General features: G+C 38.1%; 4 protein-coding genes across 6 annotated transcripts; all 4 read right to left on the bottom strand.

Annotated features, from left to right (window-relative positions):
- Window positions 1-473: 473 nt before the first annotated feature.
- LOC127506842 (histone H4) lies at window positions 474-22,337 on the bottom strand. 3 transcript variants are annotated; one of them, XM_051883677.1, is made up of 6 exons: window positions 22,023-22,337; window positions 21,925-21,930; window positions 20,135-20,153; window positions 4,359-4,699; window positions 2,843-2,847; window positions 474-849 (listed from the first exon to the last, which is right to left on the bottom strand). In XM_051883677.1, the coding sequence occupies exons 1-6, from the start codon at window positions 22,313-22,315 to the stop codon at window positions 527-529; spliced, it is 987 nt and encodes a 328-aa protein (XP_051739637.1). In that variant the 5' UTR covers window positions 22,316-22,337; the 3' UTR covers window positions 474-526. The 3 variants fall into 3 exon arrangements, with proteins under 3 accessions (XP_051739637.1, XP_051739636.1, XP_051739635.1); XM_051883676.1 differs by lacking the exons at window positions 2,843-2,847; window positions 4,359-4,699; window positions 20,135-20,153; window positions 21,925-21,930 and having other exon boundaries at window positions 474-531; window positions 22,009-22,337; XM_051883675.1 differs by lacking the exons at window positions 474-849; window positions 2,843-2,847; window positions 20,135-20,153; window positions 21,925-21,930; window positions 22,023-22,337 and having other exon boundaries at window positions 4,222-4,711.
- On the bottom strand, window positions 4,937-6,316 carry LOC127506862 (histone H2A). Its single transcript, XM_051883697.1, has one exon. The coding sequence runs from the start codon at window positions 6,263-6,265 to the stop codon at window positions 5,879-5,881; it is 387 nt and encodes a 128-aa protein (XP_051739657.1). The 5' UTR covers window positions 6,266-6,316; the 3' UTR covers window positions 4,937-5,878.
- LOC127506800 (histone H1-like) lies at window positions 6,951-8,539 on the bottom strand. Its single transcript, XM_051883630.1, has one exon. The coding sequence runs from the start codon at window positions 8,476-8,478 to the stop codon at window positions 7,858-7,860; it is 621 nt and encodes a 206-aa protein (XP_051739590.1). The 5' UTR covers window positions 8,479-8,539; the 3' UTR covers window positions 6,951-7,857.
- LOC127506904 (histone H2B-like) lies at window positions 20,284-21,165 on the bottom strand. Its single transcript, XM_051883748.1, has one exon. The coding sequence runs from the start codon at window positions 21,149-21,151 to the stop codon at window positions 20,777-20,779; it is 375 nt and encodes a 124-aa protein (XP_051739708.1). The 5' UTR covers window positions 21,152-21,165; the 3' UTR covers window positions 20,284-20,776.
- Window positions 22,338-23,943: the final 1,606 nt, after the last annotated feature.

A 23,943-nucleotide genomic window follows, 5' to 3' on the forward strand; every position in this document is an offset into this window, starting at 1 on the left:
ATAAGCGGTTCTAGACAACTATTGTGAACCATCTTATAAGTTTGAAACCCTTGAGGGAGTTTTGAAGGAAAAAGACCATTAACAGTCAGACACCCTTTAAAAGCAGTTTTTGATCGGAGCCTCATTCACAAAACTGTTGAACCATTTAACCACAGGGATAATAAATATAAACCCATTTGGGTGAACTAAATATCATCTTCGTTAATGTTTGCTTTATTTTCACTTATGTTAACTTTGGTCTCCTCTGAGCTAACTTGCCTTTTTTTATTATTTTGTGAAATACCATATTTAAAGTTCATTACATCGCTAAACATCGTGTAACACAAAAGGTATCATTTGTCGTTTAATGAAAACGGAAAGGAAAGGTACTGATAGTTCCTATACACACTGTACGCTGTTTATAAACTCGTTAGTGACGCTTATTTTTATTCTTAAAAATTTAATTTTCATTGACTCTTTATGTGACAGAGTGGGTGGCTCTTAAAAGAGCCGTTGGATTTGTGTAGTTTTTCCTGATTTTAAGAGTTTAACCTCCAAAGCCGTACAGGGTGCGTCCCTGTCGCTTCAGCGCGTACACAACATCCATGGCGGTCACGGTCTTTCTCTTGGCGTGCTCGGTGTAGGTGACGGCATCGCGGATAACGTTCTCCAGAAACACCTTCAACACTCCGCGGGTCTCCTCGTAGATCAGACCGGAGATACGCTTGACACCGCCACGGCGAGCGAGACGACGGATGGCGGGTTTGGTGATTCCCTGGATGTTATCGCGCAAAACTTTACGGTGACGCTTAGCGCCTCCTTTTCCGAGCCCTTTACCGCCTTTGCCTCTTCCAGACATGTTTAGTACAACTCTATCAAATGATGATAAAGAATGGAGCATGAGCGTTTCTAGGCGGCCTTTTACATTTGCTTACAGGACCTGAGAGAAACCAACGCCGCGTCACAAGGCGCAACAAGCCCCTCCCCTCTCCTCAATATGGTTCGAGCACAAAACAATATGATTTAACCCTAACACTGATCTAACGAGGCCTGTCCTTTGTTAAACATTAAAATCAAGTTTTATAAGATTTATTTTATAAGATTTACAAAGAGAATATTATAATATCATCATATCATATACAGAGATACTGAATGACAATGAAATGTGTTAGTCTAGACTGAACTATTTCAAAAGAGTTGTACAGTAGCCAACTGTACATGTTTCGGCAGACTGTTTGAAGATACAGTTTTGTTCAACTGCTTACACACATTTTCAAAACTTTGTCTCTTTTTTTTTCAAAACTTTACACACAAATCCAAGAATTGCACACAAAAATGCAAAATGCCTCACATCTCTTGCAAAATGAAGCACTGCATTCAAAATATCACAAACACCTCTCAAAAGCAAACATTTATCTTACTTTGCAAACACATTTACCATAATATTATATTTTTGGATATATCATATACACACTAATATTCAAAACCTAAAGCTCTTCTTTCATGAGCTCCTATGTACATTTCTGTACAAGATTGAGAGTAATTGGCATTGAGATGAAAAATTCATGGTAAGCATGAAAGCAAGACTGAAACCAAACTATTTTTTTTTTTTTTACTGTAAGCATTTGTGGTTGTGAATACAGTATTGCACAGTACGAAAGAAAAGAAATACATCAACCATGTGTAGTTGGACCAAAAAAGAAAAGGAAAAAAAAAACTAGCATCATTTGAAAAAGGTGAATATTCCAAAGGAATGGTGTGTATGTGTGTCCTGGTAGGGGACCAAATGTTTTTTGACTTTGTAGGGACATTTTTTACAGCAAGTCCCCATGAGGAAACAAGCAATACGTAAATCATACAGAATGATGTTTTCTGAAAAATAGTAGAATGTCATGTGAAGGTCTCGTGGTAGGGTTAGTGTATGGGGACAGAATACACAGTTTGTACAGGAAAAAACCATTACGCCTGTGGAATGTCCCCATAAAACATGGAAACCCAACGTGTGTGTGTGTGTGTGTGTGTGTTTTGGTGGGCGAGATGTTTGGGTATATGTTCTCTCTTGCGTATCCAACCTTGGATGGAGGCAGCGTCAGTGTCTCCACATGCCTTCTCCATTGCCTGGAGAAGTGTTATGTTGACAAAGGGATGACGATCATGCACTTTCCAGCACCATGTGGAGAAAAAAAAAAAAAACCTCAATAAGGTTTAGAAAGAATGAGTATGGAAGCAAGTAGACAACAGATAAGCTGGGCAAAACCTAAAACTTGACCTTTGGCCTATTTATAGGCCTATTCTAAAGCCATGATTTGCTGCAATGAGTGTTTGCACATGTGAGGAGTTCGTGTGAGGCACTGATGAATTAGTGTGGCATTTTGATTGGTTGTGTTTGAAAAAGAAAATCAAGATACTTCCTGTTAGATTTGTGTGTGTTATGTAGAGAATAATGTGTTGTGTTTTGCAAAAAGTGTTTTATGAAATTGAAAAATGAGTCGAAGGCCGAGGATTAGTGTATGGTTTTGCAGAACTGGTGTGTGGCTCTGGTGTTTGAGTGTCAGGTTTCAGAAATTGTGTGACAAGTAAGGTTTTTGTGTATAAGCAGTTGAAAAAAAAACTGTAAAAAGAAGTGTCAAACACCTGGGTAGAAGGTCACTGGTTAAAAACTGTATAAAAATGAGTTTTTTTTTTTTTTTTTCACAATTGCTAAAACACTAACCTGAACCTGAACCAAATGCTCAATGGCCCAGCCTAGACCCATTTATCGAAGAAAAAAAAAAAAAAAAAAAATCAGTCTTTCTGTAAGACAGACGCTGTTTGCACATCTCGTGCACTCTTTTTGCAAAACTCTAAACACATTCTGACCCACTCGCACTGTGATGCACTTGTGTTAGAAAACAGTAAACACAAGTGGCAAAATTAAACACAACTACAACACAGTTATCATTGTTTACAAACAACGGCTCAAAAATGATGTGATCAAACCAGCTGCTCTGGATGCTGTTTATGTGGTGTCTAAGGAATGATCTGTAGTGTTAATATATTGATCTGAAAGCATTGTTTGATTTTGAGAACAGGTGAAATGATTTTGAGGCGACTGATTTTGCCAGAAGAGTCAGGGGGTTTTGTAAATGTAATTTAAAGATTTGGATATGTGTTTAATGCTGAGGAAATGGGTGAAGGTTTCAAGAAATGTCTTACAGTTTTTTACAATCGCTAGGACACATTTCTCAATACTTAGGTCACTTTTTCAAAACTCTTCACACAGTTCTCCTAACCAACTTTCATCTTGGCACAGAGGTTAACTTCACATTCAAAATGCACTAAATCTACCAAAACACTTCATACATGTTTCAAATCAACTCATTCTTCCAGAACACTAGCAAAGGTTTTCACTGAGCAAACACACTTTGTCACTCATAAAACATCGACCTAAAAACACTAACATCAGTTAGCATTATACAATGTTTTCTTTTTTAATTTTTTTACAAAACAAGAATGACACTCTCTACTGCTTATTCACTGCAGTTTATATTACATGATCCATGTTTACATTACAGAACAAAATTATTCCTAAGTTTCCCCTTTTGAATTGATGGTAATGAAATTGAAAGACTAATGCTTGTGTAGGTGTTCAGTTTCATCTAATTGTTTTGATAGTATTTGATTTGTTTAGATTCAGAATATATTTCATAACTATATTACTGTAGAAATGTAGCAAATTTCTGTCTTATTCAGTTTTGTATTATGTTATTGTTTTGAACTTAAGTTTAACAGTTTTGAAAACAGTATGTAAGCATTTGCTAATTAGCCTGTACGTACAAAGAGTTTTAGCAGTTGTTCTGAGAAAAGAATTCATGAAATTTGAGAGATGTAGTCATTGAATGCATTTTGTGCCAAAGCAATGATAATTGATCCTCAGTTTAGCCCACAGACTTCTGTTGTGCTCACTGTGTGAACAGTTTTGCAAAAGTGACCTAAATATTGAGAAATGTGTCCTAGCGTCTGTAAAAATTGTGAAAAACTTTGTGTAATTATACTTTTTTTTACTATTTGTACAAACATTATTCATTTAAATATATAATCAACTCGATTTCTGAAAGGCATACTAAAACAAATACAATGAACATTTGACGCTTCAAAATCTTAATTTTTCTTATTAATAAATAGTAATTGTAGATTTTGAGGTAGTGTTAGTGCAACTTTCGACCCATATTAAGCGTTAAACTGGAAATTCCCTCGTTCAGTGTAATTTTGGTGGCTCTTAAAAGAGCCTTTGGGGTTTGATGTGGCTGATGCGGGTTTAGGCGCGCTCTCCGCGGATGCGGCGGGCCAGCTGAATGTCCTTGGGCATGATGGTGACCCTCTTGGCGTGGATGGCGCACAGATTGGTGTCCTCAAACAGACCAACCAAATAAGCCTCGCTGGCCTCCTGCAGGGCCATGACAGCGGAGCTCTGGAAGCGCAGATCCGTCTTGAAGTCCTGAGCGATTTCTCTCACCAGTCGCTGGAAGGGCAGTTTGCGGATCAGCAGCTCGGTGGACTTCTGATAACGGCGGATCTCTCTAAGAGCCACGGTCCCGGGCCTGTAACGATGGGGCTTCTTGACGCCGCCGGTGGCTGGAGCGCTCTTACGGGCGGCTTTGGTAGCGAGCTGCTTCCTCGGGGCTTTACCACCGGTGGATTTACGAGCGGTCTGCTTGGTTCTTGCCATTGCTGCGGTGTACTTCTTACTCTAACCTGCTTGAGCTGGAAATGCGATTTTCTGTTACACGCCTGCTTTTAAGGCATTGCGCGGCCACGAGCTCACAGTGTCGCGAGGGTGCCGAGGCTTGTGATTGGCTAATGTGTGACGTGTGCTTATGACTGCTAGCCAATGACTGAACGCTCCCTCTTTTCAAACAAGCAGAGGGTTTCCCGCTCAATGTGCTTTGATCTGTTTAATACTTTGTTCCGTGTAACACACACCCAAAGGCCTTTTACTCACATGCTGTATTTATTTGTTCTGAAATATTCACCTTATTCCTAATGGTTGTACATATCTCGGATTCAAACAAAATCGCTTCATCTGTATAAAAGCACTACAACCAAACAGAACACACTAGCCAAAAAGAGAGAGAGAGAGAAAAAAAACATCTCTATCAAACAAACAAGGGATTATCATGCATTTGTAACACTTTGTTGCTGCTATTGTATTTGCAATCGTATATTCAACTGTTTTCAGGGTAATTTGCCGATTTTTTTTTTTTTTTTTTAATCAACCAACTGCGTTTATGGTGTTAAATTATTTTTCATTTTTCTTTTAACCTTTATTTAACCAGGGAAGTTATTAAGAGCAGGTTCTTATTTTCAGTAACAGCCTGGCAAAAGAGTAAAGATCTCCTGAAAAACAACCATACATTGCAATACACATACAGTACAATTGTGTGTGTACACATATATATATATATATATATATAAACACACATACACAATTTTAAACATTTTCAGATAAAAGGACTCACCAGTATGTTTTAAATGCGCAGACATACAACAGCTTGTAACACATTCCAATCATTTGGGGCAGTAAATTCAAAAACTACCATAAGTAGTTTTCTTTTTAGATAAAATCAAAAAGATATGATCAGATCTAGTTGTATGTGTTAGTTTTAAGTTTCAGCAATTTTAGGAGATATTTAGGTAATAACCCTGACAAGGCTTTATAAATAGAAGTATACCAGTGTATTTCCTGTCTTGTATGTAGTTATGTCCACTTTAAAAGAGAATAGTTTGTATTAGTAGCTAGTCTATTTGGTGCATGATACATAATTGTTCCAGAACAATTAAAGAAAAGTGCACTATATCAGAAAAAGTGGGTGGCTCTTAAAAGAGCCTTTGGGTTTCAATAAGACAGATTTGAGTCCACTTATTTGGATTTGGCGGGTTTCTCGGTCTTCTTGGGCAGCAGCACAGCCTGGATGTTGGGCAGCACGCCGCCCTGAGCGATGGTCACTCCGCCCAGAAGTTTGTTCAACTCTTCGTCGTTGCGCACCGCCAGCTGCAGATGACGGGGGATGATGCGGGTCTTCTTGTTGTCCCGAGCGGCATTTCCAGCCAACTCCAGGATCTCAGCGGTAAGATACTCGAGCACAGCCGCCAGATAAACAGGAGCACCAGCACCGACGCGCTCGGCGTAGTTGCCTTTGCGGAGAAGCCTGTGAACACGGCCGACGGGGAACTGCAGTCCAGCCCTGGATGAGCGAGTCTTGGCTTTCGCTCTTGCTTTGCCTCCGGTTTTTCCTCTGCCGCTCATTTTTACTTTAAGTAACTGTTCTTTCAAAACAACGCTGAGAGAATGAAGTAGTGAGTTTTCGAGGTACTGCCTTTAAGCGAACGTTCTAGTCGCCCATTGGTTGACAGTCTGTTAAGATTTCAAGCCAATCACTGGACTTCCCTCCAACACACACCTCCAAACCCCACCCCCTTTTAGTGACCGGGTTATGCAGTATAGACTTTAGACAAAGGAAGAAAGAAAGAAAGAAAGAAAGAAAGAAAGAGTTTATTTCCTTTGTTGTCCACAAGTGGAAATTTGTCTTTGGCTTCACTATACACCATACACGAGGACACCAACACAACAATATATATAAAAAAAGAAACAAAACAATTAAAAAATGACATTCCCATGTGTACATATATAATATATCCATCCATGTCCACACCTACTCATATTCATGTCTCAACATTTAAAATTCTAACTGTATGTTGGCACAAACGACATCTAGTACACAGTTTTACTCTTCCGAGGTTTTCTCCTTGATGGTAACGACTGAGATTGAGAATGTAAGGGATGAGAAAACTCCTCTGACAACAACCAATGCTCCCAATAACTGAGTGGCATTAGATATTTTATGTACCGGAATAATATTTGATAATTTCCATGAACTAGGAACCTCCTTATTATTTAACAGGAGCGGAGTAAAAACACCAGTAAACCTCAATAAAGTAAGGTTAATTATTTATTAAGGTTATTGAGATAAATATTAATAACCTCTGTCATAGTTTATAGCATTTCTAAATACACAGTCAGCATGTGTAAAACATTGTCAGTAAAACTAAAGTGGTGAAACAATATTTTAACATAAGTTTTACAAATAATTTACTTTGCCAAGATATAGGCCCGGTTTCACAGAAAGGGCTTAGACTAAGCCAGGATTTGGCCTTGGTTCTATTAGGACATTTAAGTAGCTTTTATAAATGTACCTTAGAAAAAAAAAAAAAAAAAAAAAACATCACTTGTGTGCATCTCAAGACAAAACAATGGCGCTGACGTACTTTAAGATATGTCAGTGCAAATTACTTTCAGTTAACAGCTCAAACATGCATTTTAGTCTAGGACTAGCTTAAGCCTTGTCTGTGAATCCGGGGGTCAAACCGGTTGAAACAGTGCCAGTCGCCCATTGGTTTACAGCCTGTTAAGACTTTAAACTAATCACTTAACTTCCCTCCAAAACTTTTTTTTTTTCCTACGTCCACCTCGAAGGGTAAACGAGGCCCGCCATTATTATTTAAAATAAATAAATATATAAATTAAACAGTTTTGTACCAAGCATTAATACTAAATTTCCGGGCTTGTCCGCTTGCAGGTGTATACTGAATTTCAGCTTTTAAAACCAGTAAGTACATGAGGCAATTAAATGTCAAGCATTGTAGAATGTTCCTTTGCTTTTTTGTGATTTAAATACTGCGCCCAGAACACGCATGTTAACGAATTTTAAGCTTTTACAAAAATTTACTTCCATTAGCTATTGAAATTGCAGGTCAAATCAATAACATCGGAGTTTTGCTCTTTATTCAGAGTTATTGGGTGGCTCTTAAAAGAGCCGTTGAGGAAAAACAGTTAAGAATTTATTTCTTTTTGGGCGCTGCCTTTTTAGGCTTGGCGGCTTTAGGCTTTGCCGCCTTAGGTTTAGCCGCCTTGGTCTTTTTGGGGCTCTTGGCTGCTTTCTTAGCGGCTGCTGGCTTCTTTGCCTTCTTGGGGCTTTTCGTCGCCTTCTTAGCGGCTGTTGCGGCGGGTTTCTTGGCCTTCTTGGGCGATTTCTTTGCAGCGGGCTTCTTTGCCGCTGCGGTCTTGGGCTTCTTGGCAGCAGCGGGTTTCTTGGCCGCGGGCTTCTTCGCTTTAGGAGCTGCTTTTTTGGTCGGTTTCTTCTTAGTCTCGGCTTGCTGCTTGTTGAGCTTGAATGAGCCCGAGGCGCCGGTCCCTTTGACCTGCACCAGGGCGCCTTTAGTCACCAGGCTCTTGATGGCGATCTTGACGCGGGAGTTGTTCTTCTCCACGTCGTAACCGCTGGCAGCGAGAGCTTTCTTCAAAGCGGCGAGGGACACGCCGCTCCTCTCCTTGGATGCGGACACGGCTTTGACGATGAGCTCACCGACGCCTGGACCTGCTTTCTTGGCTTTCGCAGCTGACTTCTTCTTGGGCGCTTTGGCCGGGGCTGCAGCGGCCGGTGCTGGAGCGGTTTCTGCCATCTCTCTCGAATCGGATCTGTGCTGTATCAAACGCTGTCTGGCTTGAACAATGGTAGCGTTCGAGCGGCGCTGCGCTCTTAAATAACACATGAGAACCTTATAGACTCAACCCGCTCTGCTCGGTGTCTCTGCGCCTCCACGAGCTCCTCTCGCTTGTGTTTTCTTCTCTTACATTTGGGACAAAACTGAAGCGGTAAAATAGTTTGTCACAGTCAAAACAAAGTGAGCACCGAGCAGAGGCACTGAGCTTTCACTGGAGACTAAAATACGCGAAGAGGAAATGTTTCTTTTGCCTCCGTCAGACCAAATCCAAGGCGACCATCAGCCACGGGGAAAAGCCGCGTGTAAATTTGATGGATAGTTTTAATGGAAAAGTTGATAAAAGCCTGAACGCGTCCGCTGTGTGTTCAGAAAACAGCCTGAAGGTGACTTTAATGAATTCAGCATTAGTGAGGGGCGTGAGGAGGCTTTCATACAGCTGTTGTTTTGGGCAGCTTGAAACACACGAACATCATCCTGAGGATCCGAGTGTTGTGACTCTCCTGTCTGGCCCTCATCTTCTGCCAGCAGATGATCAGTCCATATAATAATAATAATAATAATAATAATAATAAATATATACGTTTCATCACTCAAGTATTAATATTTTAACTTGTTAAATACGTTTTCATAAGCTGATGTACACCATGAAAATGTAAATCGTCATCTTTGTTTCTCTTTATTAAATATCTACTTTAAATACAACTTATTATCACTGTTTCTTTTTTCTCTTCTTGTTCTAGCTTGTAATTTTCTGGACAATGTTTGAAACTTTGTATTGCAACGCTAGCATTTCTTATGTCATTGCCTCCTCAAGATTGATGTTTTGTGCCTCACACGTAAAACCAAACATACACCATCTCTCTTTAACCCTAATCCAAAACTGAGAAAAGGTCTCAGCCTAAAACAACATACTTTGGACACTGCTGAATTTAAATAGATATAATTTTGCTCTTAAAACTGATTGAATATATATACACACACACACACACACACACATATATATATATATATATATATATATATATATATACTTTCGTATATTTATATATAATAAGGATAAGCGAAGGCACAATCTGAATGCAAACAGGTCAGAGACAGAAAGTTCTGTAAGAAAACTTTGGGTGTTTGGGTATAAAAGATCCACCAAAGGCTCAGTCTTTGCAAGCAAAGATGGGTCATGGCTCACCACTTTGTGCCAAATTTCATGAGATAATTGTCAAACAATTCAAAAATCACATTTATCAAATGCAAGATTGCAAAGTATTTAGGTCTTTCACCATCTGCCATATATAATATTGCGAAAAGATTCAGGGAATCCAGAGAAATCTCAGGCTGTGTAGGACAAGGCGGGAGACCTCCACTGAATGTGTGTGACCTCCGAGCCCTCAGACGGCATTACATGAGAAACTGTCATGCTACTGTGATAAAAATAGCCACATGTGCTCAGGAGTACTTTGGAAAACTGTTGTCACTTAATAAAGTCTGCCGCTGGATCAAGAAATGCAATTTGAATCTCTGTTACACAAGGAAAAACCTGTTCTATGCAGAGATGCTGCATCTTCTGGGTCGGGGTCATCTTAGATTGTCCAAAAGACAGTGGAAATGTGTGCTGTAGTTGGAAATCCAGTTCTCAGTCCCAAAGACAAAACCATCCAGACTTTCATCAGCAACAGGCGCAAAAACAAACATCTTTCATGGTATGGAGGTGCATCAGTGATGAATCAATGAGGAGCTGAGGGAGGGACAATAGGAGTGAACTGAGGTAGGGAGGTGCGGTTTCAGTGGCGGTCCTGAAAGTCGGCATCGAAGCCTTCAGTTTAAATCTGGCAGCAACTGGGAGTCAGTGGAGTGAGAACAGGTTAATGTACTTGACAATAAACTTGAGAGAAATCTTAGCTTATGTATTTTCACAAGTTCATTAACAAATAAAAGAGAGTTAAACAGCAAAATCCAAGTCTTCTGAAGAGACAAAGCTTTATATGATAAACTGAGCAACACACATACTGTAATAAACATGGAAGTTCAAATGTATGTGCATGTGTGACATATGAGAACAACACGGGTGAGTAGGCCTAAATGAAGACAGAATTTAAATTTTTGGATTAACTAACTCTTTAACATGTTAGCGTTCCACTGTACCGCCCACGGTACACATACCTTTCAAAAGAGACCAAAACCATGCATATACACCAAATGGTTCAAGAATAGCATGCACATTTTACAGGAATGCTAAGGGGTTAAATTTAGGGAATAGCCATTTTACTGTGTGAGAAAAAAGGTTGACAGAGCTTCAGTGGCAGTACATTAAACTACTTTATGGGCCATTCTACAGAACTGGTTCAAAGTCAGAGCTGGAAACGTCTTAAAAAAAATGTATTTTTCCACAAATTTTGTATGTATGCAAATTGTATCATAGCCAAGGTACACATTTCTAGTAATTGTACAGTTCATCCTCTCCCCAAATTTGTCACTACCGAAACACAATAATAAATAATTTAATAAGAAGGGTTACATTGACCTATTATGATTTTGTTTGCATCTACCTTGTAAATATATTTTTTGCTTTTTTTTTTTTTTTGCTTTTTTTTTTTAAGTTTTCACAGGTAAATCAATAACAATTACAATTTTAACAATATTGAGATTTGTTGTATTTTGAAACCAATCTTTCTTTGTAAAAGGCAGAAAGTTTATCATACTGATTTCAAAGTTAAGGATTCATTAGTTTGAATATACATTGAACCAAACACTATAATAACATCTTAGTTGATAATTCTTTAAAGTCGATACTTTATTTTTGACAAAACATCCAATGTTTTTGGTAGTGACAGTAATCACATTACAACCACCACATCACATTACAGAATTTTAACTCAGAATTTTAACTGATTTTAACTCAGAATTTTAACTGATTTACATAACTGTAAAAAAAATTTAAAATTTTGTTTATTTCCCCCAAATAAACGATAATGTGTTCTCTTTTGTCACTACCAAAACAATGGTGTCAATACCGAAACAGTCAAAAAACAAAACATGTGGTGAAGTTTCGGTTGTGACAATTTTACATACTTTTGAGCCTATAGCTCAAAAATGATAATCAGCACACGGTTAGCTAGCACAGTTCTGAACAGTTACACACACACACAAAATAAATGTTATCGAATAAACCCCAAAAAACAATGATGTTGTTTTTTTGGGTTGTGACTGTTTCTGTAGTGACAATTTTAGATGCTTTTGAGCTCAAAGATGATAATCAGCACATGGTTACCTAGCACAGTTATACACACATAAAAACTAAATTTGATCAAATAACCCCCCAAAAACAACAATGGTTTCTGTAGTGACAATTTTAGATACTTTTGAGCCTAGCTCAAAAAAGATAACCAGTACATGGTTAGCTAGCACAGTTCTGAACTGTTGTACACACATAAAATTTAAATTTTATGGAAAAACACCCAAAACAGTTAATTGCAGAAAAAAAGGTGTTTGGTAGTGGCATTCCTTAAAGTTACACACAGATTTTTCAAACACATTTAACTCAAAATGATGGTACCTATCTACTATGAAAGAGAGGCTATGAGAGGGAGGGACACAAAATGTAGAAGTGTGGTTAAAATCAGTCTCAGCCAATGGACTAAAACATACACTGTTTCAGTAGTGACATGAAAATGCAGGTGTGACGAGTCAGAAGTGTATTGATCCATTTGCAGTTTATTCAATAAATCAGACAATACAGATGACATAAACCAGGAAACAGGCAGAGGGTTGTGGCAGGCGGCAGACAGCATAAACAGTAACAGGCAAAGGGTCGAGGCAGGCAGGGGTAAACAATGAACGGGCAGAGGTCGGGACAGGCAGCAATCACAATCCAAAGTATAGTCCAAGTCAGCAACAAAACAACAATCATGAATAAACGCTCAGAAATGACAACCGTGGCTAATCAAGACATCGCAAAGGACTGAGTGTGAGTGAGAGCTTTATAGTGAGTGTGCGTGGAGATGATTGGTGGCAGGTGCAAGACTAATCAGTCCCAGGTATGTGGGTGTATGGGAAATTAAGTCCAATGTAAACTAATACTCCGGTGACGTCTCCCTCTGGCGGTTCGGGAGATCTGGTGCAGTTGACTCAATCGTGACAGTGGGACACACTTTTTTACATGAAGTTTCATGATTTTTTTTTTTTTTTTTTAACTTCACATTTAAAAATAAAAATAAAACATAAAAAATATATATATTTAAAAACAACAATGGAAAAAAAATAGCAAAAATGATTTCAATATGATTTTCACAAGTTGAATTTTAGGGGTTAGGGTTTTGGACAGCCACCTCCCAATTGAAAGTACCCAATAAATTATGATTTTATATATATTAAGCTTACTGATATTTTAAATATTATTGTGGGATTTTGACCCATGAAATTATAGCCAAAACACCAACACTGCGCTAGGAAGTGAGATTTTTATTTATTGATTTATTCATCCTTTTTTTTTTTGCTGCATTTTCAAAATCAACTGTAAGTTTTTAAGTATTTAAATAAAATCTATTATTAAAAGTTATTATTAACAAAAACAACTCACTCCTGTGGTGCTGTTGCGATTCTTGAGTCTGGGGATTGAATTGTTGAGTGTGCCTGAAGTTAGATGACTGAACTTTGGCAGGCCATGAGACTGAGCTGGAGACATGACCAGGATGCATGGATCACCTACAGCAGGGTTTCCCAAACACATTCCTGGAGCCTCCCCAACACTACACATTTTGCATGTCTCCTCTGACACACCCATTTCAGGTCTTGGAGTCTCAACTAATGAACCGATGATCTGAATCAGGTGTGTTTGACTAAGGAGACATGGAAAACATGCAGTGTTGGGGAGGCTCCAGGAATGTGTTTGGGAACCCCTGCCCTACAGCAAGAAGATACACTGTTAACACTTTCTGCAAAGAAAAATGCAAGAAGTGCTTGTCGGTGCAAAAACCCACTACCCCACAAGGATTGTGTGTGGTTGTCAGCCCGTTACAAATATGTTCTGAGGGGTTTTAAAGCATTGCTATGTGGATTTTCGTTGGTTGCTTACTATGCCAGGTCAACGGAGCTCAGCCTGAAGTCTTTATGGCCATATAACTTTGGGGAGTGACAACCAGGAATTGTGATTTTTGGAGGTGGGAGAACAAAATCTAATATGTGGTATAAATCATGCTTTCGCTCTAATGTTCTCGGGTTGAAATCCCATCAACGGATGTAACTTTTAATAAACCAAGTAAACCATGCCAAAATGTTAAGCCATGTAGAGTTATGGTGTGTTCAGTTCGGTTCTCTTGCTTCTTTTGGTCCAGACCAAAAAATAAAATGATTTTGACATTTAGTTGTGTTTCACTTAGCGTTCACACTGTCATTTTAAACAACAAACCTAAAGATACAAAACAAACAAACAAAAAAATAAAACAGTAAAATAAAAAAACTTAAAACTTAAAAATAAACAGTTATGACATTTTTGCGACGGAACTTGCTGAACATCCAAAACAGTGCTGTGTTCTGGGCTAAATGCGCATATATGATGGTATTTTTTTACCAGCTGCGACGATTTTATAAAATGTGTAAAGGAGTCAAAACAGCAGCTGGAATTACACACAAACAAAGATCTGCTGCAAGGAGACAGTATTTCCGATGCCTGTATACTGAACTGTAATAAACAACATCACAACTATGATGAGAAGAACCAGGTATGCTTGAGCATTCTGCATTTTAGGGTCACATCTTGTGACATCATGTCCTGTTTTTGGTTTGTTTAGATGTCTTTGGTGTGGTTCAACTGAAATATGAACACAGCATAGACCAGAGTCAATTTCATTTAACTTCAAAAGGCTATGATTTTATTAAACATGAACATTGTTCATTGAAAGTCAAAACACAAAAGTCAATAAGTCATTAGTCATTATTAGACTTATGATCTTATACTGTTTATGAATTATGGCAATGTTTCCTTCATGGTTTTAATATTGTAATATGGTTTAGATGGTTGTAAAAGTGCATATTTTGCCTCCCTAATCTTTCTGAATGAGCAGCTGGAAGTAGAGAAGCAGAGCTATTTCAAAATAAGAGTCCCAGTGAATTTCAGGCTTGTTTATAATTAAAATGAAAAGAATTAAACCTTTTCTGGACATTACTGTAGTATATTTACACAAACCGTAACTGGCATTTCACTCAAGGTAAACGTGCGGCCGCCCGTCACAGGTTGGAAAGACTAAGAACATTATTTAAAGTCATCATGAAATAAAAATTGACCCTATTTACTTTGTTAGCATATAATACTAATCTTGTGGTGAACAATTAATACTTGCAAGTTAATACAAAGAAAAAAAAAAAGTTTGCCATGATAATCAAAATCTGAAAAGTTACTTCCGGTTTGGAATGGCGTCAGTTTGACGGCTTGGTTTGAAAACGCTTAAACCACTCCCCTCCAACCGTTAGTCTGCTATGAGCGAGAGATGGAGAGGAGGAGCGCTAAAGTTAAAACCCACCCTCTATTGAATATTCTGTTTCACTTGGAAAAATGTCACAACACTGGAGAAAAGTAGTTTGCAACTTCAGGTTCACGGGGACTTTAAAGGGGTGGTTGATTATGATTTGACTTTTTTAACTTTAGTTAGTGTGTAATGTTGCTGTTTGAGCATAAATAACATCTGCAAAGTTACAACGCTCAAAGTTCAGTGCAAAGGGAGATATACAAAGAAGTTTAAAGACTAAAACTGATGAGAAGATTAATGTTTATGTTTTAACATCTTAATTATATTTTTATAGAAATCATATATTTTTGAGTGAAGATTGAAAATGAAGATGTTTTTCTTGCCCATAATCAATCATTGAATCAAGTTATATTGTAATCAGTTATTGTTTTATGTTTTTATGATTTTATGACAAAACACAGTTCTTTTATGCCAAATGTACACTGTTTCTCTCATGAAGAGTCTTTTAGGGTTACATTGCTGACCAGAGTGTTTTCCTAAAGCTGTACTCACACATGCACACATTGTCTAAAAGTTTCCATTGGCATATGTAAATACAAGGGTGATAAAGTGCAGATTTGCTTTAATAGCTCTTGTGGTTTACTGGTGTTGGCTATGCCCAAAAGAGGAACTTGCTGATGTCTAGTTTTAGGGTACCTTTTCTCGATCTGACACCTTTCTCGATCTCTCGATCTGACACCTTCTCAATTTATTGCTCTTTGCATTTTATACCAACGAGATCTCATCAAACTTTAGTCTTCGTAGGCAAGAGCATTTCACTCAGACTCATAGATTTATACTTAGATTTTTGATTAACATATTTAGATTGGGTTAAGATTTTACTAAGCTTTTATTAAGATTTTTACTAACATTTTTATTTGATATTATTTGTATTTTGGACTTCAATATTTCAGAGAATTTGATTGATAATTGTTTGTATTATTCTGTCATGATAATTTTCATTTATTAAGTTTACATGTACTTTTTATATTGCAACATAAATCTAGCAATTTTTCTCATATTTCATATTTCACTATAATTCAATAGCAGCGTTGTCTACAACAGTCGTGACCGTTGTCGTTTCACACCGCACCGCAACAGCTTGAATCAGTCTACATACTGGACGCATCAAAGCGAACTTTACAAATCCATTAGTTCTGCTGTTGGAAGCTTCACAACCGTGTGGATTACCTCAGGTATACAGGGCATCCGTTTACTGTCTCATCGCGCTGCATCGCATCCAGTATAGTTCACTGATTGTAATGGTTTCTTGCTTTTGACGCGTAGCGATGTGCTGCTCGCACCTTGCCGAAAACTTGTCTTAATTTATTTCCTTGTTTGAAAAGTCATGGATTTTTTTTAGTTTTGCTGCTGAAATCATAGACTAAAAAAACATGGACGTAGTGTCCGTGACGTCACCCGTAGATTTCTGAATAGCATTTTTGAAGCGCAAATGAGGCCGCTGCCATCTTAGCTCCGCGTTACCGCACGTCACTCCCGGATAACTGAAAATGGCCATAGAGGCGGGACGTGGTTGGAACCGAGGTGACTGGTTGCTGAAACCACGCCCGCCAGCCTAGCTCGACGTGATCATGTTAGCAGGCAAAGGAGCTATCTATCTATCTATCTATACTATCTAAAATATTAATAAAGATAACAAGTTATATCATTAGAAAGTTCTAAAGATTTACTGTCAATCTATGGTGTCTTTTTTACGATATAGATGCTCCAACACCAGTAATTAATCTGTGTCGAGTGTGGAAATAACATGAAAATTGTCCATTGCAAAACAAAAAAACAGTACTTTTTGTCCACAAAAGCATTAAATGCATGAAATAGATATATTATCCATTGTTTGCATCACATTTCTTCTGAATGATCTGCTCTCCATCATCGTTCTTCAAGAAATGATGCAACCTGAGCAGCGTTTATGATGTAAAACTGTATATGATAGTACATTAGACTCTCACAAACAAATTAATATTCTCCCGCCATTGTCATTGTAGTAAATCTCAGGAACAAAACTTTTAGCCAATGCCACGATCCAACAACGTGTGTTCTGTTTATCTTCCGCATGCATGCACATGTACACAGACACACATCTGTCTCGAGTCTCGACCATTGACGCAGCAAACCATATTATTTTATAATTGTATAAAATAATTCAGAAAAAAGCACAAACACAGCAGAGATGCCAAATTCAGCGGCTGGAATTAGCTGAGGTAAAGTGACGGCTCACAGACAGCAGCGGCAATTGACCTGTCACTCAAATGACCACGCCCTTAATTATGCAGAACTTTAAGACTTGATATAATTTAAACGGATGAGTTATAAAAAAAAAATCACCCCCCTCAGAGTTGTGATGAAGGGCAAAATTAACAGTATAGGCCAAAACCACAATTTGTACCAACTGTAAACATGTTTTTTTTTTTCTGCTATAAAGTTTGCTATTTTAACATGGGACTCAATGAGATTCGGCTCTCTTTTGGAGCTTGTCCCTAGCGGCCAGTTGATGAATTGCAGTTTAATTCACTTCCGTATTGGCTTCATTAGAAACTGAAGGAGGTTGCCGCTTGGCTGAAATGGAAGCACTCACTCAAAACAAGGATGTTTGCTGCTTGTTCAATATTATATTTAAATTAGCATTAACTTAATTTTATTGTGTATAATCTACTTACTGGAGGTAAGGAGATTTCTAGTTCCCAGAATGCTTTGCATGGGATTTAACTGGAAGAGAAAATGTTGAATTTGTTTATCTTTATGTGTTTTAAGCAAGATAAATAAGAAGATTTATTATTGTTTAATGTTCTATTAAGGTGGGGTTTAGAAAGGTTTTTTTTTTTTCATGTTGGGAGTTTTGGGAGTTACCGTTGTGGTGACAAATGGAGCCTGACATTAGGATGTAGCACATCGCATCATATGAAATGCTTTAATGAATGAGCAGCTGTTCAGTGTTGTCAAGTGTGCGGTTTTCCCGCGCAATTGGGCTACTTTTACACTGTTGCCGCGAATTGAAGCGACCCCAAATAATATATTTAGCCCCAGGAATGAGAATTTTACCAGGAGAACCCTGCCAAAAACATGGACACGGAGCGCAGTGGGAGAAGGGAGAAACCCTTTGAGTTTGAATTTGAGTTGTTTTTACAAGGAAAACTGAGTTGAAATTACTTAAGTGTGCATGTTGAAGACATGTAAAGGCTATTTGGTCAAACACAAATTAGATGAGTTCAAAATACTTAAAAGTCTGATGCAAATAGTTGCCTCAATTTTATTTAATTTATTATTATTTATTTATTTATTTTTATTTTTGAGTCAAAACCAAGGCAATATTTTTTACAATGTACATAAACCTGCCCTGAGAAAACACAACAAAGGGACTGAAACAAGCATTATAAGGGTAATTTTGGCAAAATTAAATAAAATGTTAAAATATTCTACACAATTATTCGCACTAGTTTTAATGTTTAACTAGGAAGTTTGTTTTGAAATGCTTTTATTTTGTACAAAATGGTACAAAGTCTCACTTGTGGTGTTCCAGGTCAAAAATAACCGGCATACTCAAAATTGCTTGTAAACCTCTCAGTATGCTATATTATTACCAATATTTGTCAACTTGATTTCTTTCAGTTAGCACAGGTTTTATATTTCTTTGGATCTGAATGATTGTAAGCCTCTTTTCACAGAGATTAACTTCATCCTATTCTGAACTGTCTGCACCCAATATCTATTCATCCTTCCAATATTACCACACATGGTAAGTTTTAGTCCACTGCGATAACATTAACACAACCAGAGGGTTAAGTACTATTTAAAAAGCATCATAGCTGCTCCAGTACAGTGACAGCTGTGTAATATTCAGAGTTCTTCTTATTGTCCTTCAGTCGTAGATGCTGCAGTCATCATCATCTGACAGGTCAGCTGGAAGATACTTTATTAAAAATAACATATTCAGACAGCTGCAGGGCTTTAGTCCGTATAAGCTGACAATGAGAAATCCAAAAATTGAAAGAATTATTATCAGACTTGTAAAAACACCCTACTGGCAAGTGAATTTCGCTAAAATAATTTTATTAGCGGAGACTAGTAAAATGAATCAGAAATCGACTAAACCCAAATGCTCCTGTCTACAGTAACGCTGCTTTCACGCGGAACGTCAACACTTGACAGAGGGCGTGTCTGAAGCTTGTGTTGACGCAACCGTTATAGCGATAACAGCCAATCAACTTACTTTCCGGTGTTGCATGAATGCAAGTGGCTAGCGACTGCTGTAGAGTGTTTGCATGGCGATCTGATTGGCTGACGCCTGCGTTGGCGCTTGAAAAGTTGAGAAATCTTCAACTTCTGCCACTTGCATCGCGACGCGATGGAACCTACAATTCAGTTCGGCAACGCATGATGTCACCAATTCAGAGTAAACGAGAAGCATTAACGCTGACGCCCCGTGTGAATGCGGCGTTATGAACATTACATTCTCATGATGTAGAAACAGTTACTAATGGGCTCAAGTTTTGAAGTGCTTTAACAGTGGGAAAAGTACACGATTTGGAACTAAAATTGAGATTTCACATGAGTGTTGAATAATTTGTCCATCATCAATTTTTTTTTTTTTTTTTTTCTTCATCCCAAATCCCTATAACTTACCTGGGTGATCTTTCTTTTTCCCAAATATAACGCAAGGAAATGAGTTTAACTAGACATAATGGGTTAGTTCACCCCAAAAAATGAAAATAATGTCACTTATTACTCACCCTCATGTCGTTCTACACTCATAAAACCTTTGTTCATCTTCGGAACACAAATTAAGATATTTTCGATGAAATCCAATGGCTCAGTGAGGCCTGCATAGACAGCTATGGTATTTCCTCTCTCAAGATCCATAAAGGTACTAAAAACACATTTAAATCAGTTCATGTGAGTACAGTTGTTCAACCTTAATATTATAAAGCGAAGAGAATATTTTTTGTGCGCCAAAAAGACTTTTTAACAATATCTAGTGATGGCCGATTTCAAAACACTGCTTCGGAGCATTACAAATCTTTTGTCTCAGATCAGTGATTCGGATTGCGTATCAAACCGCCAAACTACTGAAATCACGTGACTTTGGCGCTCCGAACCACTGACTCGATTCGTAAAGCTCTGAAGCTTCATGAAGCAGTGTTTTGAAATCGCCCATCGCTAGGTATTTTTGAATTCTTTTTTTTTTTTTTTTTTTTTTTTTTTGGGGGGTGCACAAAAAAAAAAAAAAAAAAAAAAAAAAAGACTTCAACCCACCTCTCGTCGCTTTATAATATTAAGGTTGATAAGTTAGATTTTTAGAGAGAAAGTACCAATGCGGTCTACGCAGGCCTCTCTGAGCCATCGGATTTCGTCAAAAATATCTTAATTTGTGTTCCGAAGATGAACAAAAGTCTTACGGGTGTAGAACGATATGAGGGTGAGTAATAAGTGACATTTTCATTTTTGGGTTAACTAACGCTTTAAATTTCTTCATTCAATTACCTCAATAACCTAGCAATAATTAATCTTAAGTAAACTAAATAGCTTTTTTAAAACCACACTGCCATACTTTTTGGAAAACAGGTCGCTGAATAAACACGAAAACTAGCTTTGGATTAGACTCGGATCAAATTACGGTCATGGAAGTTTCGATACTTAACATTTACTTGGCAACTGATTCTACGGACAACAGAACCTCTTTAACGAGAAGATAGGTGGCTCTTAAAAGAGCCTTTGGGTCGCTGAGAGTCTCGGTTAAATCTCTACTTGGAACTGGTATATTTGGTCACTGCTTTGGTGCCCTCGGACACGGCGTGTTTGGCCAGCTCTCCGGGCAGCAGCAGACGCACGGCGGTCTGGATCTCTCTAGAAGTGATGGTGGAGCGCTTGTTGTAGTGAGCGAGACGAGACGACTCACCGGCGATGCGCTCGAAGATGTCGTTGACGAAAGAGTTCATGATGCCCATCGCCTTGGAAGAGATACCGGTGTCAGGATGAACCTGCTTCAAGACTTTGTAGACGTAGATGGCGTAACTTTCCTTCCTGGACCTCTTGCGCTTCTTTCCACTCTTACCGGCGGTCTTCGTGACGGCCTTCTTGGAGCCCTTCTTAGGCGCGGACTTTGCTGGTTCAGGCATGATACTGCGTGATCTCAAACTGCACGAAGCAATGTGAACTCAAGAACAATATAGCGATATTTATTCACTGCCCTATGCTAATTTTCAAAGAGATACGGGAACTATCTGATTGCCTCTTTTAATAGGCCAAACCCATAAACTCGTATTTCATTGGACAACTCAAAGCATTACTAGCAGAATGAGAGCCAATCACATGCGCCGCCGCCAACCGCTCAATGTTTGAACTACACCCTGACTGTTTCCTTGGTTTCGTTTCCCGCTCTTTTTATTATTAGTTTGAGAAAACAAGCGGTTCTAGACAAATATCGTGAACCATCGTGTAATTAAAACACCATTATAGAGCCATTGAGGGAGTTTGGGAGGAAATAAAATAATGGTCAGACCACCTTTACAAACACCTTTTCCTACAAACGTCTTTGAAAACAACCTTTTGTCTAAAATAACATTTTTGTTTTCTGCATTTCCACTTCTGCTAACTTTGCTATTATTTTCACATTAATGCCCTTTTGTTCGTTTTGTAAAACACAGTATCTATTAAATTAATAAAGATTGTTTAATACAAAAACAAATGGTGTTCGTGCGCTATTTAAAGCAACATTAATATTTCGGGAATCATTGCTGTCAAAGAAGAGCCGACAAATGTTTTTGCATTAGAGTCTCGATGCAATGCTGTTAAACATTATTTACGAGTTTATTTAACTTTGGTGAAGTTCATGCTGGATTCAGAAAACAAGTCTTTTTATAGTGACACGTGTGGTCGACACGGTTAAAACGTCGGACTCTTTATGTGACAGTGTGGGTGGCTCTTAAAAGAGCCGTTGGGTTTGAGTAGTTTTTCTTGATTTTAGGTTTTTAACCTCCAAAGCCGTACAGGGTTCGTCCCTGTCGCTTCAGCGCGTACACAACATCCATGGCGGTCACGGTCTTTCTCTTGGCGTGCTCGGTGTAGGTGACGGCATCGCGGATAACGTTCTCCAGAAACACCTTCAACACTCCGCGGGTCTCCTCGTAGATCAGACCGGAGATACGCTTAACACCGCCACGGCGAGCGAGACGACGGATGGCGGGTTTGGTGATTCCCTGGATGTTATCGCGCAAAACCTTACGGTGACGCTTGGCGCCTCCTTTTCCGAGCCCTTTACCGCCTTTGCCTCTTCCTGACATAGCTGCAACTAACAAGATTTCTTTGCACTGGACGTTTGAATGCCAGTAGGTTGTGCAAGAAGAGCTTTTACAATCGCTTACAGGACCTTGTTGAAACATGCAAAGGCGGTGCTATACAACGTCATACGGTACCCGTCTTTCCATGTTTGAGGATGCTGCAGATCTGGAGCAGGCAGATTCTCAGATACACGAACCAGCGGTTTTGTTCTTCTGTTGTTCCTGATGCAGACAATAGAGGAGGAGGATATAAGGCGAAAAACATCATTAAATCGACGCTCGAAACTTACACGTTAGTCCCGTCTATAGACGATGATTTATTGAGTTTTTTATTTTTATAAATTAATATAAACGTTACATTAAGACATCAGATAGTATAATGAGCTGCACTAAGGATTAAATATCTGTAGATAATTCACTGTTGGTCTTCATGCATAGCCTACATAGACAATTGAGTTGCATTTGACTGTGTTTTTGTGAAATGAAAAATTACTAATACAGATTACAGATAATTGGATCAGATGGACAATGTAATGATATATGATCTACTGTAGCCTAGTTATATTCTCAGTAGTTTTTCATATATACAGCAGACGTGTGATATATATGTTGTTGTGAATTTATATGTAAAGTTATATTCAGGTATTACCCATATGGACCCTTGATGAAATATCTGCTGTGGTATTCACTATTGGTTGACATACAGCTACAGAACAGTAGTGTCCTACATAGCGTTTCATGAAGACAAACACAATTCTCCCATTTCTAAAATTCCAAGGGTGGTTTAGCCGTCTGAGCAGAAAAAGACAACTAAATGGGCCATTCTACAGAGTTGGTGCAAACTGCTGTCCCACAACCAAAAACACATCTAAATTTTAGATATTTACTAAGATATTTAAAATATCTGTAAGCTTAATATAAAATCATAATTTATTGGGTACTTTCAATTGGGAGGTGGCTGTCCTGAAGCCTAACCCCTAAAAAAAAAAAAAAATACATATGTATATTAAAAAGTGAAGTTCAAAAAAAATTTATTTTATATTTTCTTTGTATCATGAAACTTTATGTAATAAAAAAATAATAATTGTCCCGCAATTATTTTTTTTTATTACATAAAGTTTCAGTGAATGTTTTAGACCATAGGCTGAGATTGATTTTAACCACACCCCTACATTTCAAGAAATATTTCTGTGTCCTCTCATAGCCTCTCTTTCATAGTAGATATCTACCATCATTTTGAGTTAAATGTGTTCAAAAGTCTGAAAATCTGTGTGTAACTTTAAGGAACGTCACTACCAAACATCTTTTTTTTTTTTGCAATTAAAGGATTAGTTCACTTTAAAATAAAAATTAGCCCAAGCTTTACTCACCCTCAAGCCATCCTAGGTGTATATGACTTTCTTCTTTCTGATGAACACAATCAGAGTTATATTAATAAATATCCTGACGCATCTAAGCTTTATAATGGCAGTGAACAGGACCAACGAGTATGAGCTGAAGAAAGTGCATCCATCCACATTCATCCATCATAAACATACTCCACACGGCCCCAGGGGGGTTAATAAAGGCCTTCTGAAGCGAAGCGATGCGTTTTGTGTAAGAAAAAATCCATATTTAACAAGTTATAAAGT

Source organism: Ctenopharyngodon idella, chromosome 24 (genome assembly GCF_019924925.1).
Source record: "Ctenopharyngodon idella isolate HZGC_01 chromosome 24, HZGC01, whole genome shotgun sequence".
Lineage (NCBI taxonomy): Eukaryota > Metazoa > Chordata > Actinopteri > Cypriniformes > Xenocyprididae > Ctenopharyngodon > Ctenopharyngodon idella.

What these genes read in the sequence shown, in the direction of transcription:
- LOC127506862 (XM_051883697.1), bottom strand. Translation starts at nt 6,265, where the DNA reads ATGAGCGGCAGAGGAAAAACCGGAGGCAAAGCAAGAGCGAAAGCCAAG.
- LOC127506800 (XM_051883630.1), bottom strand. Translation starts at nt 8,478, where the DNA reads ATGGCAGAAACCGCTCCAGCACCGGCCGCTGCAGCCCCGGCCAAAGCG.
- LOC127506904 (XM_051883748.1), bottom strand. Translation starts at nt 21,151, where the DNA reads ATGCCTGAACCAGCAAAGTCCGCGCCTAAGAAGGGCTCCAAGAAGGCC.
- LOC127506842 (XM_051883677.1), bottom strand. Translation starts at nt 22,315, where the DNA reads ATGTCAGGAAGAGGCAAAGGCGGTAAAGGGCTCGGAAAAGGAGGCGCC.